Source organism: Manis javanica, chromosome 13 (assembly GCF_040802235.1).
Source record: "Manis javanica isolate MJ-LG chromosome 13, MJ_LKY, whole genome shotgun sequence".
Lineage (NCBI taxonomy): Eukaryota > Metazoa > Chordata > Mammalia > Pholidota > Manidae > Manis > Manis javanica.
In genome coordinates, this window is record NC_133168.1 from 46177008 (window position 1) to 46190845 (window position 13838).

The 13838-nt window shown below is 38.9% G+C and overlaps 1 protein-coding gene across 2 annotated transcripts in view; it reads left to right on the forward strand.

The window, feature by feature from the left end:
- The first annotated feature begins 2799 nt into the window (after positions 1-2799).
- The window catches only part of HINT3 (histidine triad nucleotide binding protein 3), a 30020-nt gene continuing 18981 nt past the window's right edge, over positions 2800-13838 (forward strand). The window contains exon 1 of one of the 2 annotated variants that reach the window (XR_005054641.2): positions 2800-3313. Coding sequence is in view for 1 of the 2 variants with exons in the window: in XM_036993812.2 (XP_036849707.1) it covers positions 3113-3313 (201 nt within the window). In the remaining variant the exon portion in view is untranslated. The remainder of the gene's footprint in view (positions 3314-13838) is intronic. The other variant, XM_036993812.2, reaches the window with a different exon arrangement.

Genomic DNA, 13838 nt, shown 5'->3' on the forward strand with positions numbered 1-13838 from the left:
GAAATGACAGTCTCTTCAACAGATGGTGCTGGCAAAACTGGACAGCTACATGTAAGAGAATGAAACTGGATCACTGTCTAACCCCATACACAAAAGTAAATTCAAAATGGATCAAAGACCTGAATGTAGCTCATGAAACCATAAAACTCTTAGAAAAAACAGAGGCAAAAATTTCATGAACATAATAAACATGAGTGATTTGTTCATGAACATATCTCCCCGGGCAAGGGAAACAAAAGCAAAAATGAACAAGTGGGATTAAATCAAGATAAAAAGCTTCTGTACAGCAAAGGACACCATCAATAGAACAAATAGGTATCCTACAGTATGGGAGAATATATTCATGAATTACAGATCCAATAAAGGGTTGACATCCAAAATATATAAAGAGCTCACACACCTCAACAAACAGAAAGCAAATAATCCAATTAAAAAATGGGCAGAGGAGATGAACAGACCATTCTCTGAAGAAGAAATTCAGACACATGAAAAGATGCTCCACATCACTAGTTATCAGAGAAATGCAAATTAAAACCACAATGAGATTATCACCTCACACCAGTAGGGAACGCCACCATTGAAAAGATAAACAACAACAAATGTTGGTGAGGTTGTGGAGAAAGGGGAACGTCCTACACTGCTGGTGGGAATGTAAATTAGTTCAACCATTGTGGAAAGCAGTATGGAGGTTCCTCAAAATGCTCAAAATAGACTTACCATTTGACCCAGGAATTCCACTTTCAGGAATTTACCCTAAGGATGCAGCACTCCAGTTTGAAAAGACAGATGCACCCCTGTGTTTATTGCTGCACTATTTACAATAGTCAGGATATGGAAACAACCTAAATGTCCATCAGTAGATGAATGGATAAAGAAGATGTGGTACATATGCACAATGGAATATTGCATATGCATATGCCATAAGAAAAAAACAGATCCTACCATTTGCAACAACATGGATAGAGCTAGACGGTATAATGCTCAGTGAAATAAGCCAGGCGGAGAAAGACAAGTACCAAATGATCTCACTCGTATGTGGAGTATAAGAACAAAGGAAAACTGAAGGAACAAAACAGCAGCAGAATCAAAGAACCCAAGAATGGACTAATAGTTACCAAAGGGAAAGGGCCTGGGGAGGATGGGTGGGAAGGGAGGGATAAGGGTGGGGAAAAAGAAAGGGGCATTACTATTAGCATGTATAGTGTGTGTGGCCGGGGGGCATGGGGAGGGCTGTGCAACACAGAGAAAAGAAGTAGTGATTTTACAGCATCTTACTATGCTGATGGACAGTGACTGTGAAGGGGTATGTGGGGGGGACTTGGTGAAGGGGGGAGCCTAGTAAACATGATCTTCTTCATGTAATTGTAGATTAATGATACAAATAAAAATTTAGCAAATAGAATCCAGCAATATATTAAAAGGATCACGCTCAAGTGCAATTTATCTAAGAAATGCAAGGTTGGTTTAACTTTCAAAAATTAAAAATGTAATTCACTGTACTAACAGGGTGAAAAAAAAAAGTTCATGCTTCACTGATGGGCAGTTCCTGCAACGGGGCATGGGGGGGACACGATAATATGGGCAAATGTAGTAACCACACTGTATTTCCATGTGAAACCTTCATAAGAGTGTATATCAATAATACCTAAAAAAAAAAATCAGAGTGAGGTGAAGGGGTACTACATGCATGAAAATAGTGGATACTTCAGTTGGGCAAAGTAATGTGCTGATTCTGAACCCTGCGTTGGGTCCCTGAGGGGCTATGAAGCTATGACAGTGATTCCCCAAACCACTGGCAAACCACAAAAGCAATGAAGAACGTCTTGAACACATAGGTAAAACTAAAAATTATATAACTTTGATTAATACAACATAAATTCACTCAATGACATTACTGAATTCAACAAAGAGGACTATTAGTATGTGTTTTCTAAATCAACAAATACCAAGGGTACAACTACTATAATAAGCTAGTCTAAGAAATTTTTCTATTTTAAAAAAGGAGTTCTGTGTTCAGACAGACTGGTGGGTTCTGGAGTTAGATCTTTATCCAAACTCAATCACTATTACTAATTAGTTGTGTGGTATGGGCCAAGTCTCTCGAGTTTATTTCTTCATCTCTATAGTGGGGATTATAAAACCAACTTTGCTTATTTTGACAATTAGAGAAATACCTGACATATTTTAGGTGTTCAACATAAAATGAAAAGCTGAGGTTGAATCATTGTCCACCTTTAATACCAGTCTAAGGAATTGGTATTTTATTTTGGGCACAACAGTTACTGAACGGTTTTTGTTCCAGTGACAGGGTAATCAGTTCCTTAACTATGGAAACCTATTAGGTTATTGCAGAAGTGGAGGTGAGGCATAATGAGGCACTGGCAGTGAGTTTCTGGAATATTTCAGACCATAAACTATAGGACTCTGCATTTACCTGTTTATGAGGGATGTCAGATAACAGCCACTATTTTGAGCTAGCTGGTACTGTTAACAAAAAGTAAACAGAGATGTGAAGTTCAGTTTGCAGCTAAGATTATTGTGACTGAAAATTAATACACAAACCATCAAACACGATGTCTATTGAAAAGAAAATATTTTGTTCATTCTCTTTAGAAGAGCGGGTTTTTAAAAGCTTTTTCTTTAACGAACGGTGTAATACACTCGGGGTCGGATTTATTACAAGCTTGCGGAAAGGCCCTCCAAAATACCCAAGTGCCACTTAGCCCGACGTTAGAGAGCGCCGGTGATGTCACTTCTACGTGGGGCGCCCTAGGGCGTCTCGGCGGACGTCTTGCGTCATTACCAGCGAGACGCCGCCGGCGGAGCGACTCCCGCCGCCGCCGCCGCCGGCTCCTCCCGGTAGCACCATCGCGCGTACTCGCGCGTCCCCTGGTGGCTGCCGGCTTCGAGGTTGGCCCCGGCATTGAGGCCCAATACGGAGTCGCTCCCTCTGGCGTCAGCCTGAATCAGCGCGTGCGCCCAACTCGGCCCCCCCAGCAGTAGGCGAGGGGCGACTCCTCGAGGTAAAACCGAAGAGGTGCAGAAGGCGGACTCTGCTCCGGCCCAGTCGTCCTGGCGAAGCGGAGACTCGCGGTCACCGGGTGCACGTGCCATGGCGGAGGAGCAGGAGTGCGGTACCGCGGCATCAGGCTCTGCCTGTCAGGCGGCAGCAACTGTGGAACCTGCGGTGTCGTCAGCGGAGGCCGCCGAGGTGATCGCACGATCGCCGAAGCCGGAGGACTGCAATAGCAAGTGCGTGTTCTGCCGGATCGCGGGGCGGCAGGAACCGGGCGCGGAACTCCTCTACTGTGAGGTGGGTAAGGACGCGCGACCGGGAGGGCTGGTCGGCGACGCGATCCCTGCGCAGCCCCACAGGGACGCCTTGCCACCGTGTGACGCCAACCTTTCAGAGCTCCCGGGAGGGACGGAGGCCTCGCTCGTGTGGCCTGGGGTGGGGAGACCCCTGGTGGGTGAGGCCGAAGCAGGCTGGGTGCCCTCGCCGTGATGACGGCCTTGCTGCTCCCCAAGTGGGAGTGTCTGCAGCGGCATCTCTGATGTTCCGAGGGGAGAAAGCGTGGTGATAAAGCCAAATACTTCGAATTTCTAGACAGTGCTTTTAAATTCTGCACACTGTAATACTGATACTGTGGAGAAAACTAGTAGAAGATAGGTAGTGGTATCATGAAAAGCTCGTTTGGTAGAGCGACTGGAAGTAAACGGGGGATAGTGAGTCAGAGGCTGAGCTACTATCTAGTAGCCTCTGATTTTCACTGAAGCGTTCAGTTCCTAGGAGTGTTGTCAAATTGGAATGTGTGCACATTTTCATAGCACTAAAATTTTGTCCCGGGATTTTAAAAGAGATACCCAGTACATGCTTGCCTCTACCAGCTACAGTTGTCTTAAAAAAAACAAACAGTTTTTCGAGAGAATCCAAAAGCTCCAAAGATTGTTTTTTGGAGTAATCAGTATTCATTTGTTAAAAGTTAATTAAATGCTAAACACCTGTGTTGGAGATTCAGTGGTGAACAGGATAAAGAATAGTTCCTGTCCGTATCGCCGACAGATGAGGCAGCTCATCGCAACGCCCTGTGCTGTGGTGAAGTGGTTTTACCACCTGCAGTATTTTGCAAAGCTGTGGGAGGGGCACCTAACCTAGATTTGAAGGGCTAAGGAAGGCTTTCGGGAACAAGTGAAACATGAAGACAGAAGTAGGAGTTGACCAGGTGGGAGAATAACGTCGTAGGTGTAGAGCACCTTGAGAAGTTTGGTTCATGCTATAGAGCTGGCAGAAATTCAGTCTAACTGGAGCATAGAGTTTGAAAGGATGAGGGATGAACGGTGAGGCTTGAGAGGTAAACAAGGGGCCACATTATTTATGGTGTTGTCATATATGTAAAGGAGTTTTGTCTTTAACTGAAGAGTGAAAGAAACTTTCACAGTGTTTAATGCTGGGATGGGAGGAGGGGCTTGAGTAGTGGCATCAAGAGGTTTGGTCTTTGAAAGATCATCCTGGTACTATTGTGGAGAATAATTTGGAGAGGACCAGTGTGGAGGCACGGAGACCTGTTAGGAGGCTACTGATGAAGTAAAGCTGCCTGATGAAGGCCTGAAATAAAAATGTGGTAGTGGGAATGAAGAAAAGTGGATCAATTTAAGGATATTTAGGAGTTAAAACAGGCAGAACTTGTTGATAGCCTAGGGGTTCCCACCCGAGGGTACTTGCTCCCCGAGGGGATATTTGGCAATATCTTGAGACACTTTTGATTATGACAGCTTGGCAGGGGAGTGAGGTGGGTTACTGACACCTAATGAGTGGAGTCCAGCTTTGCTACCATTACACAATGCACAGGACAGCTCTGCAACAAAGGATTATCTGACCACAAAATGTCAACAGTGCCTAAATTGAAAAACCCTGATTTACTAAATCAGTGTAAGAGAATGAGGAAGAGAAGTGGGGAAGTCAAGGATGATTTACAAATTTCTGGTTAGGGTAAATTGGTAGTGGTGGTACCGTTTCATTAAGATTGGGAATATAGGAGAACAGATGGCCAGGAGAGTGGTAGGAAGTAGCAAAGTGATGAGTTCAGTTTGGAGTTGAGGAGTTGGAGGTGAGTGTGAGGCATACAATGGTTAGATAGTCTGGCATTCGGGAGAGCTTGGGATCTCCAGCCCAGGTTGTGGGAACTTCCAGTTCATAGATGGAAATTGAGAAGAGGAATTAAAGAGATCGCCCAGGAAATACATATGGAGTAAGAAGTTGAAGGGGGCTTACACAGAGCACTGAAGAACACTAACTTCATAAGGGAGGGGCAGAGAAAGAGGACCTGGAAAGGGGATAGAGAAGAAACAGAGAAATAGAAAACTAGGAAAGCTAAGAAAAGCCAGTATTTTCTGAAGAAAGAATTTATCAGCAGTTTCAGCAGCAGCGTCAGCTTTCCTTAGTCAAGTCTGAGTTAGGTGATCCCCCTACGTGCTTGTGGAAAGGCCGGGTTAGATCAGGGTTGGTTTTGTCCCCAAACTGACAGTCACTGACTTCAAGGAGAGCAATGGCTTTGTTGAGGCAGAAGGTAGATGGCGGTCAAATGAGAAGAATCTGGGGGTGCACAGTTGAAGACAGTAAACATGGACAACTTTTCAAGGAAGATGGAAGTCTTGGGGAGGACAGCAAGGCAGTGGTAACTCCAGAAGAAGCTGGAGGTTAACAGAAAGCTTTTTAAAACAATGAAGACTTTGATGTGTTTAAATTTTTTTCTTTGTTACGAACATTCTCAGAGTAAACTATATGAAGAGACTGGGGACATTTTTATACAGGAAATTAGACATGGTCAATCTTTTAACTAATTTGTACCCTAAATAGGGAGCACAGGATGAATATATACAATAGTTCATATAATACAGAACATAAACAAGAATACATGTTTGTGTTCCAGTAGTACCCCAGAAAGTTGCATATCTCTTTCAAATTAAATCCAAGATGATTTGATATACTAGTTAAAGGTTAAAGGTCAATCTTTTTAAAAAGAGAATAATCATCTAATATTTGTGTTTTACATTAAATATATAATATATATTTATTCATATATATATTCATTATAAACATTTAGAAACACTTGGGTTTATAAAGTAAGGTATACTTGTAGTTAAATGCTGAGAAGAAAATTTGATTTGGAATTTGGAGTTGCCAGCACTATGTGGGGTTAGCCTGGGAAACCTTTTCAGCAAAAGCTAGAGATGAACCCTGTGACTCTTATGCCTCTATACAGTGTTTCCATATTACATACTGCAGAATTAAAAGTAAGCAAAGACTAGAGTGTGTATTCTCAATGGGGAAAATACCATTCCCAAAGGGGTGAAAATTGGTTCTTGGGAGGCAGTATCTTACTCATGTATAAGGCAAAAAGATATATGCAGAATATGTAAACAGATAAAGAATATTGAGGTAAAGAGATAGAGTGTCTGTGGTATTAAAATACGAGGGTGGAATTAGGAAAAGTCTTAAAAATGTCCTTAGAAGGGCAAAAAAAAAAATGGTTGAGAAATGCTGGGCTAGATGTTTACTTTCACCTTACTTGAAACCATGCTGAGGAAATACTAGTTTAGGTTGAATGTTCTCCCCCTTCTTTCATCAAAATTGCCCTATACCTCAGATGGCATAGTACTGAAATGTTTGTTAAAATTTTAATTCTCTTTATTGCTTTAGATATTAGTCAGTGCTTATTTGCAGGAAAGGAAAAGCATTCTAGCTGTTTTAAGCAGAAATTAGGAATTATTTGCTAAAAAAGCCATGGCAAGGGCTGGAGGAGTAGGTTCTAGAAATACAGCAAAGAGTAACAGCCAGAACAGCACTGCAGAACTGGCTCAGTGGGGAGCTGTTTTTCCTGTGCCCCAGTCTGGGAGGTAGGAGTCAGGCGACTGTCCTTGGAACTTGAACATCAGGAAGATGTCTCCGTAGGTGTGATCTGGAGGTTGGGAAGCAGAGTTACTTCCCAGTGGAAGTACTATTGTAATTTTGGGTTGGACTCTGCTTTATTGTGCAGGGCTGTTCTACCAATTGGTTTGCATTCCTGACCTCTGGGCACTAAATGCCTGTAGCATCTATAACCAGAAGATCACCTCTGTATTGCTAGTCTCTTTTGAGAAACCATACTGTTTCAGGGCCATACTATACCTGCAGGGTCCACACTGGTAGTCCATGCTAACAAAAATGGATGTTTCATGCCCTCTTAACTCCCACGAAGCTAGTGACCATTGGAATTGGGGGAAAAGAAAGAAAAAAACTGCCTCTGTAATCTTAGAGCTGACCACCTTTGCCAGCTGGAGCTAGCAGAAACGTCAGAAAGATGGTTTTGCGTTAGGTCAGTTTTTTTCAAAGCAAGTACAACTAATTAGCAAGATCTGAATTCCATCTGGGATTTTTTGCTTTTTTAGTGTCTGTAGTACAGAAGGCACAGGAGAATTTGGAATGAAGGTTGAGTACCAATCTACCCTGCTCACCATAGTTTATTTGTTGTATTTAAGTGGAAGCTTAGCCTAGATATTAGATTCAATGGTGATAAAGAAGTAAAGATAGATTAGCTGTGTAATTTAATCTAAATCCAACCTTAGCATTCTCAAAAGGGGTTAAAAATTGATTTTCTTTCCTATGTCAGGGACAGGGGCAAAAAATGTTAATTCTTTATATATATTATATTCAGGTCTACTGTATAGGATATAAACAGATACACTAAATATAGCTGTGGTATTACAATATCATGTGAGGGGGCAGATAGGTAAAAAAAAGTCTAAAGAAGTTCCTTAGGTGGGTAATAATGAGAAAAGGTTGAGAAACACTCTTCTAATCAAACAATGGCCATAATTCTAACTTTAAGAACATCTTTTGCAAGAGCAGACTGAAAAATCATGGAAAATCCATCTCTGTTACTAGAAAAGTATCTGAAAATTCATAATGATATACCACTTTTTTTAAAGGGGTAGGGGAGTGTTGCTATTTCAGCAAACTGTCATTTATTTATTCAACAGTTTTTACAGGCTTACTATATGTTATTCACATGGAGTTCAGAGAAGAATATGATGTGTCCTACACTTTAGAAGCTTGTCTGTGATCTAAACTGAAAGCAGACAATGGAAAATTCTCTTTTAGGGGTTGTCATTAGTGATGGATATTCAAAATTTTGTATTTTAAAGTCACTTGAAATCATTTTTTCTTTGTGTGGTTATGCTACCAGTATGACACAGTTAGGTTCATGTGTTTCTATTTGTTTTAAATTTTTAGGGACTACTTATTTTTTCTTTTTAAGTCCAACAATGTATTTAAATATTCACATTTCTAAGTCAAAATTGTAAAACAACATAAATTTGGAAAAGTCTAACGTCCTTTCTCTTTTCATCTCTACCTTGTTCCTATTCCCCATTAAGAAACTTTAAAAAAAGGTTTTTGGTTTATCCTTCCATTGTGAGTAAATAGGTAGGTGTATGTTTATTTTGTATTTCCCCCTTCTTACACAAAAGATTGCTTAACCACCCTCCTACTCCTACTTTATTTTTTTAAATTTAGGCGTATATTCCAGAAATGATTTCATAAGTATATAAAGATCTTCTTCATTCCTTTTTATAGTTAACATATTACTCCATTGTATGGATTTATCAATAATTATTCAACTGGTCTCTTACTTGACTTTGGACACGAGTTATTTTCATTCTTTTGCTGTCATAAATCATGCTACAGAAAATTGTCTTACACATACATCATTTCATACTTTTTGCCAGAATTTCTTTGGAATCGGAGGAGAGTCTTTCTTAAAATGTCTAAATAATGGCTGGGTCAGTAATAGCAATGGAGAAAGGGTGATATCAAAGAGCCAGTTTCAAAATTTTAGAAAGCTCAATGGAAGTTTAATTCAATTGCAGATTGCATAGGTTAACTATAATGGCAAGTTTCTTTGCTTTTGATGAGAATTTTATCTTTTGGTGATGATGACACATGTTGATTGGTTGTGTTAAAAAACAATTCTTCAGAGCAAATTTAAAGATCAAATTGGCTTTATTCAATGATTCATCAATTGGGCAAATAGAAAAGAGCTGTTAAGGTGCAGAAGAGAGAGGTTTTTAAAGGCAAAGAGAGAATGGAATAAAGGGCATTATTAGCAAAGAATGCATTGTTATAAGTAGGTTACCCTCCTTCGGGGGATGGCATTGGTCTGGCACTAAATTTCCTAGTGCTTGTCAGGAAATTCTCATGTCGACTGGTTAAAGGTTACATTCCTGGGGGGCTGAAATTGCAGTTAGGTTATGTATTAAGTCTTGGTTTGCTGACAAGGGGCCAGTAACACGAATGACTCCATTTTGGGCCTGTGGTTTTCTTTTTACAGTAGTTTTTTTACTAATTAGAATTGGGGAAATTATGTATTTATATAAGAAATTTATTAAAACCTTTCACAATAGGGATTTAGGACCCAAAGAGAACTGGACATTTGGTCATTCTTATGGCTGAGTCATAAGTATAAGACAGCAGACTTTTGAGAGTTCTTTAAATTTTTTCTCTTGTTATCCTTTAGACTGGTACTTTTTAGTTCCATAAATCTAAAGCAGTGTTATACCTGCTTTGAGGTAAAATTCAGCTATGTTATCTCAGATTAATTCTAATCAGAATGTAGTCTATACCAGAAAGTATTAACTCCAGATTTCAAAAAGGGGAATGCCATAACTGAGGGAAAATAATAACACACATAAAGTTGTCATTTTATGAACCAGTCTAGGAAGTACAGTTGTGGCAGTTTTGTTGTACTAGATTTGATTCCCAATACTAATTATTTCTCAGCTGGAAGCATTAAAGAAATAATGGAAAACCTTAAACAATCAAAAACATCGTGTCCCTTGGGCTTATCCTTTTCTAAAACATTCCATGGATATCAATATTTAAAGTTATAATTAGACAGAAAAGCTATAATAAAAATGGATTAAAATTAATATAATTATCACATTTGTTATTTTAGGGTTAGTAATTGGGGTTTCCCAGGTCATCTAACATTCTGGGATTAATAGATATGTACACATATGAATATATATACTCAAATACAAATAAGTGTATATACATACACATGTAAATATTTGTATATGTACCCAAACACAAAACTGATCTGAGCCTTTATCTAGGAATCACAGTTAACCCATCACTCTCCCCGGTATATCAGAAGATGTTCTTATGGGCTGGGGGAGTATGTAAAGTATATTATCCTTAGTCACTGCTCATGATTTTGTTTCTACTGAATTTTCTGTCTCAGCCTCAAACTTTGTCTTGCATTAACCAAAGAAAGTAACACAGATTCCTTTTATTTTATTTTCCTGACATATTAACACAAAGCAATAGTTGCTGTAGACTTTTTCTGAAAGTTTGGGGTAATAAAAGATTCTCATTCTTCAAGCACAGCATTAAATCCCTGTTTCTGTAGGTGGGCACCTTAATTTAGTTCTCATTTATGTACTTTCCACCAAGCTTTTGGCACATTCAGTTTACTCATCACTATGTTTACTGTAAAATTTTAAAAGTAACAGTTTTTCCCCCTCTTCCTATAGGCAGTTTACATTCAGTAGTTGGAAAAATAGTCAAGGTTTTTGTATTGTTTTGCCCTGACATTTTAGCAGCTTCTGGGTTGAAGATCTGTAAGTAAGGACAGCAGCAAGGTCACCATTTGAACTGTATTTTAATAAAGTGATATTGTGGGCATATTACAGAAGTCTTTAAGTAGGATGAGGGACACATAGCACAGTTTTGCTGCTTTTCATTTAAATAAATCATGGCTCTACTGGGGGCCAAAGTAGACGAAGTCTCATTAACTGTGTGGTCTTATGGGAGGTCAACTTCTCAGTTACCTGAAGATAAGATGAACAGTATGGATACTGAAAGGAGTTTCATGGTGCAATATGTACAGTTGACTTTCACCATTATTCTCATTGAAACCAAGATGGCTAGCATGGATTTGAAGCTCTTGTTCAAATTGAGTTTTAAATCCTGGAATGGAGAACTAATGAGCAACAGTGCTTTCTGGGAATTTTTTCTAGGGGAAACTATACTTACTGATACTGATTGTATTTAATTTGGGTCTAAGTTTTATATAAGATATTAAATAAAGTTATTTAGGGAATAGAGATTTTTCTCTTGGGAAAGCATAAAACTCAAATGTTAATAGGTAGAAAGACTCCTTTTTTCACTTTTCTTTTTCTCCTTACATTACTGTGTGTACTATGTGAACCAAAAAAACTGATGAAATGGATTGGAAACTTAAACTTAGATTAGGGTGGGTAAAATTGTAATATTTCCAGAATATCTCACCTGGCTTTGGTGCATCTGCATATCAATAGGTGTTCCTCAGGGGTAGAGAGTAGTTCATCTCCATGTCAGTGGGTACTACCTGGGCAACGGAGGGCTTATCTGAATCTGAGAGGTGAGGGGGAGGGCTGGTTTGCTTCTGCTGGATCAGGAAAGAGAGACGGCTCCAGACTGCAGTTTGTAAGCAATAAATGGGTTTTAAACTTTATTTCTCCCTTTGACTAATTTTGGTTTTAGAGGTATTTTGCCCCAGGATTTCCTTTCCCTGGACTTACAAATAGTATACCAGAGTTTGTTTTTGGATTTCAAAGGCAATTTTTAATGCCGTAAACATAAAGAAAAAACATGTATATATATATTTTTTATATAATTGCTGTAAAAAATGTTTAAAAATGTAACCCCTGGATATGTAAATGCCAGATGATATACTTGTTATAATTGAAGAACATGCCACTTTGAAAAAAATTAAATATAAAAAAGAATTTCTCAAGCTTGCTAGGATTCTGTAGTCAGATCTTTAAAAGTACATATTAAATGTGAAAATTCTCTAGGGTAGAGATAGAGAAATATAAAATGAAATAAAAATACTCTGGGATTCTTTTTTTTTTATAGATAATTATTTTTTACTGAAGGGTAGTTGACACACAGCATTAGATTAGTTTCAGGTGTACAAAACAGTGATTGAACATTTATATACATGATAATTCTAGGTACCAGCTATCACTATACCAAGTTGTTACAATATTTTGACTATATTCCTTATGCTATACATTACATCCCAGTTATTTATTTATTTTTTTATTTTACAATTGGAAGTGTGTACTTTTTTTTTTTGATCAAATGTTTGTAAACAACAATAAAATTCTGTATAGAGGACTCAATGCTCAATGTGTAATCATTAATCCACCCCAAGCCTAATTTTCGTCAGTCTCCAATCTTCTGAAGCATAACGAACAAGTTCTTACATGGAGAACAAATTCTTACATAGTGAATAAGTTACATGGTGAACAGTACAAGGGCAGTCATCACAGAAACTTTCAGTTTTGATCATGCATTATGAACTATAAACAGTCAGTTCAAATATGAATATTCGTTTGATTTTTATACTTAATTTATATGTGGATACCACATTTCTCTCATTATTATTATTTTTAATGAAATGCTGAAGTGGTAGGTAGATGCAAGATAAAGGTAGAAAACATAGTTTAGTGTTATAAGAGAGCAAATGTAGATGGTCAGGTGTGTGCCTGTAGACTATGTGTTAATCCAAGCTAGACAAGGGCAGTAATACATCCATGGATGCAGCAGATTTCTCTCAAAACAGGGGGGGTGAGGTTCTAAGACTCACCTCTGTTGATCTCCAATTTCTCACCTGTTGGCCCCCCTGCGACTGTGCCTGTCTTAGGTTGTTCCTCCCTTGAGGAATCTCACCCGTCTCTGGCTAACCAGTCATCTTCCAGGGCCATACAGGGAAATGTAAAGTTGGTAAGTGAGAGAGAAGCCTTATTGTTTGAAAAGGTTAGTTTTTTTACTTCTTTGCATATTTATGCCCTGTGGCTTCTATGCCCAGCATTTGTCTTGAGGTATCTTTACCACTTGGAAGAATGTGATACATGGTAAATTCGATATGAGGCACAAATTCTATTTATGGGTTGTAATTAGGAAGGAAGAAGAAAAGCTATATAAGGAGCAGGTGGAAGAAAACATGGGAAGATTAATTATTTCTTTGACATATCTTCTTGTATAGTAAATTCAGCATGTATAGGTTTTAAACTACTAATTAAATTGCACCTACACATTAACATAATAGGAATACAGTTACATAACCAAAGCATACTTATAATTACCAGCCATCTCCAGTGAACCCAAGAAAACCAGTTAGGCACCTTAGGCATTTGTGAAACCTTATCTATGATATGGTGGATATTGTCCAACTGAACTTGAACAGTCTGAGAGAAATCAGACAAATTAAAACAACCCATTCCTGGGGACTGTTCACATCCCATATGTTCTTTTAACAGTAAATAGTCTGTAGTTGTAAGATTTTGGAGCGCTACAATTTGCCCTTCTCCTAATTCTTGGTTGAGTTCCAACAGTGTAGATCTAGTCAAATTTGTTTTACTGTATGCACAGGCCAGCTTAGATATCTCCTTCTTCATTCCCATGGCAAGTCCAGGAACCGGTGGGATGAGTGCATCTCCTCCTGTAGCAGCGCGTGGATCTTTGTTGGGGTTTTTTGATGATCATCTTCTGGCATGAGTCTTCCAGAGAGTGGTGATGTTGGAAGTTCTTTTTCATATCGTATCTTAGTTCATTTTCGGGGTAGCCAAAGTAGGCTTTGATCCTCTGTATAAGCAGAAACAAACCCTTTGCCTACACTTTTAGATGCCCTGTATACCGTTGTGTAGAACTCATTGGAGGTCACCACACAGGAACTGCTTTTTTTTTTTTTTTGTTATCATTAATCTACACTAACATGATGAATATTATGTTTACTTGGCTCTCCCCTATA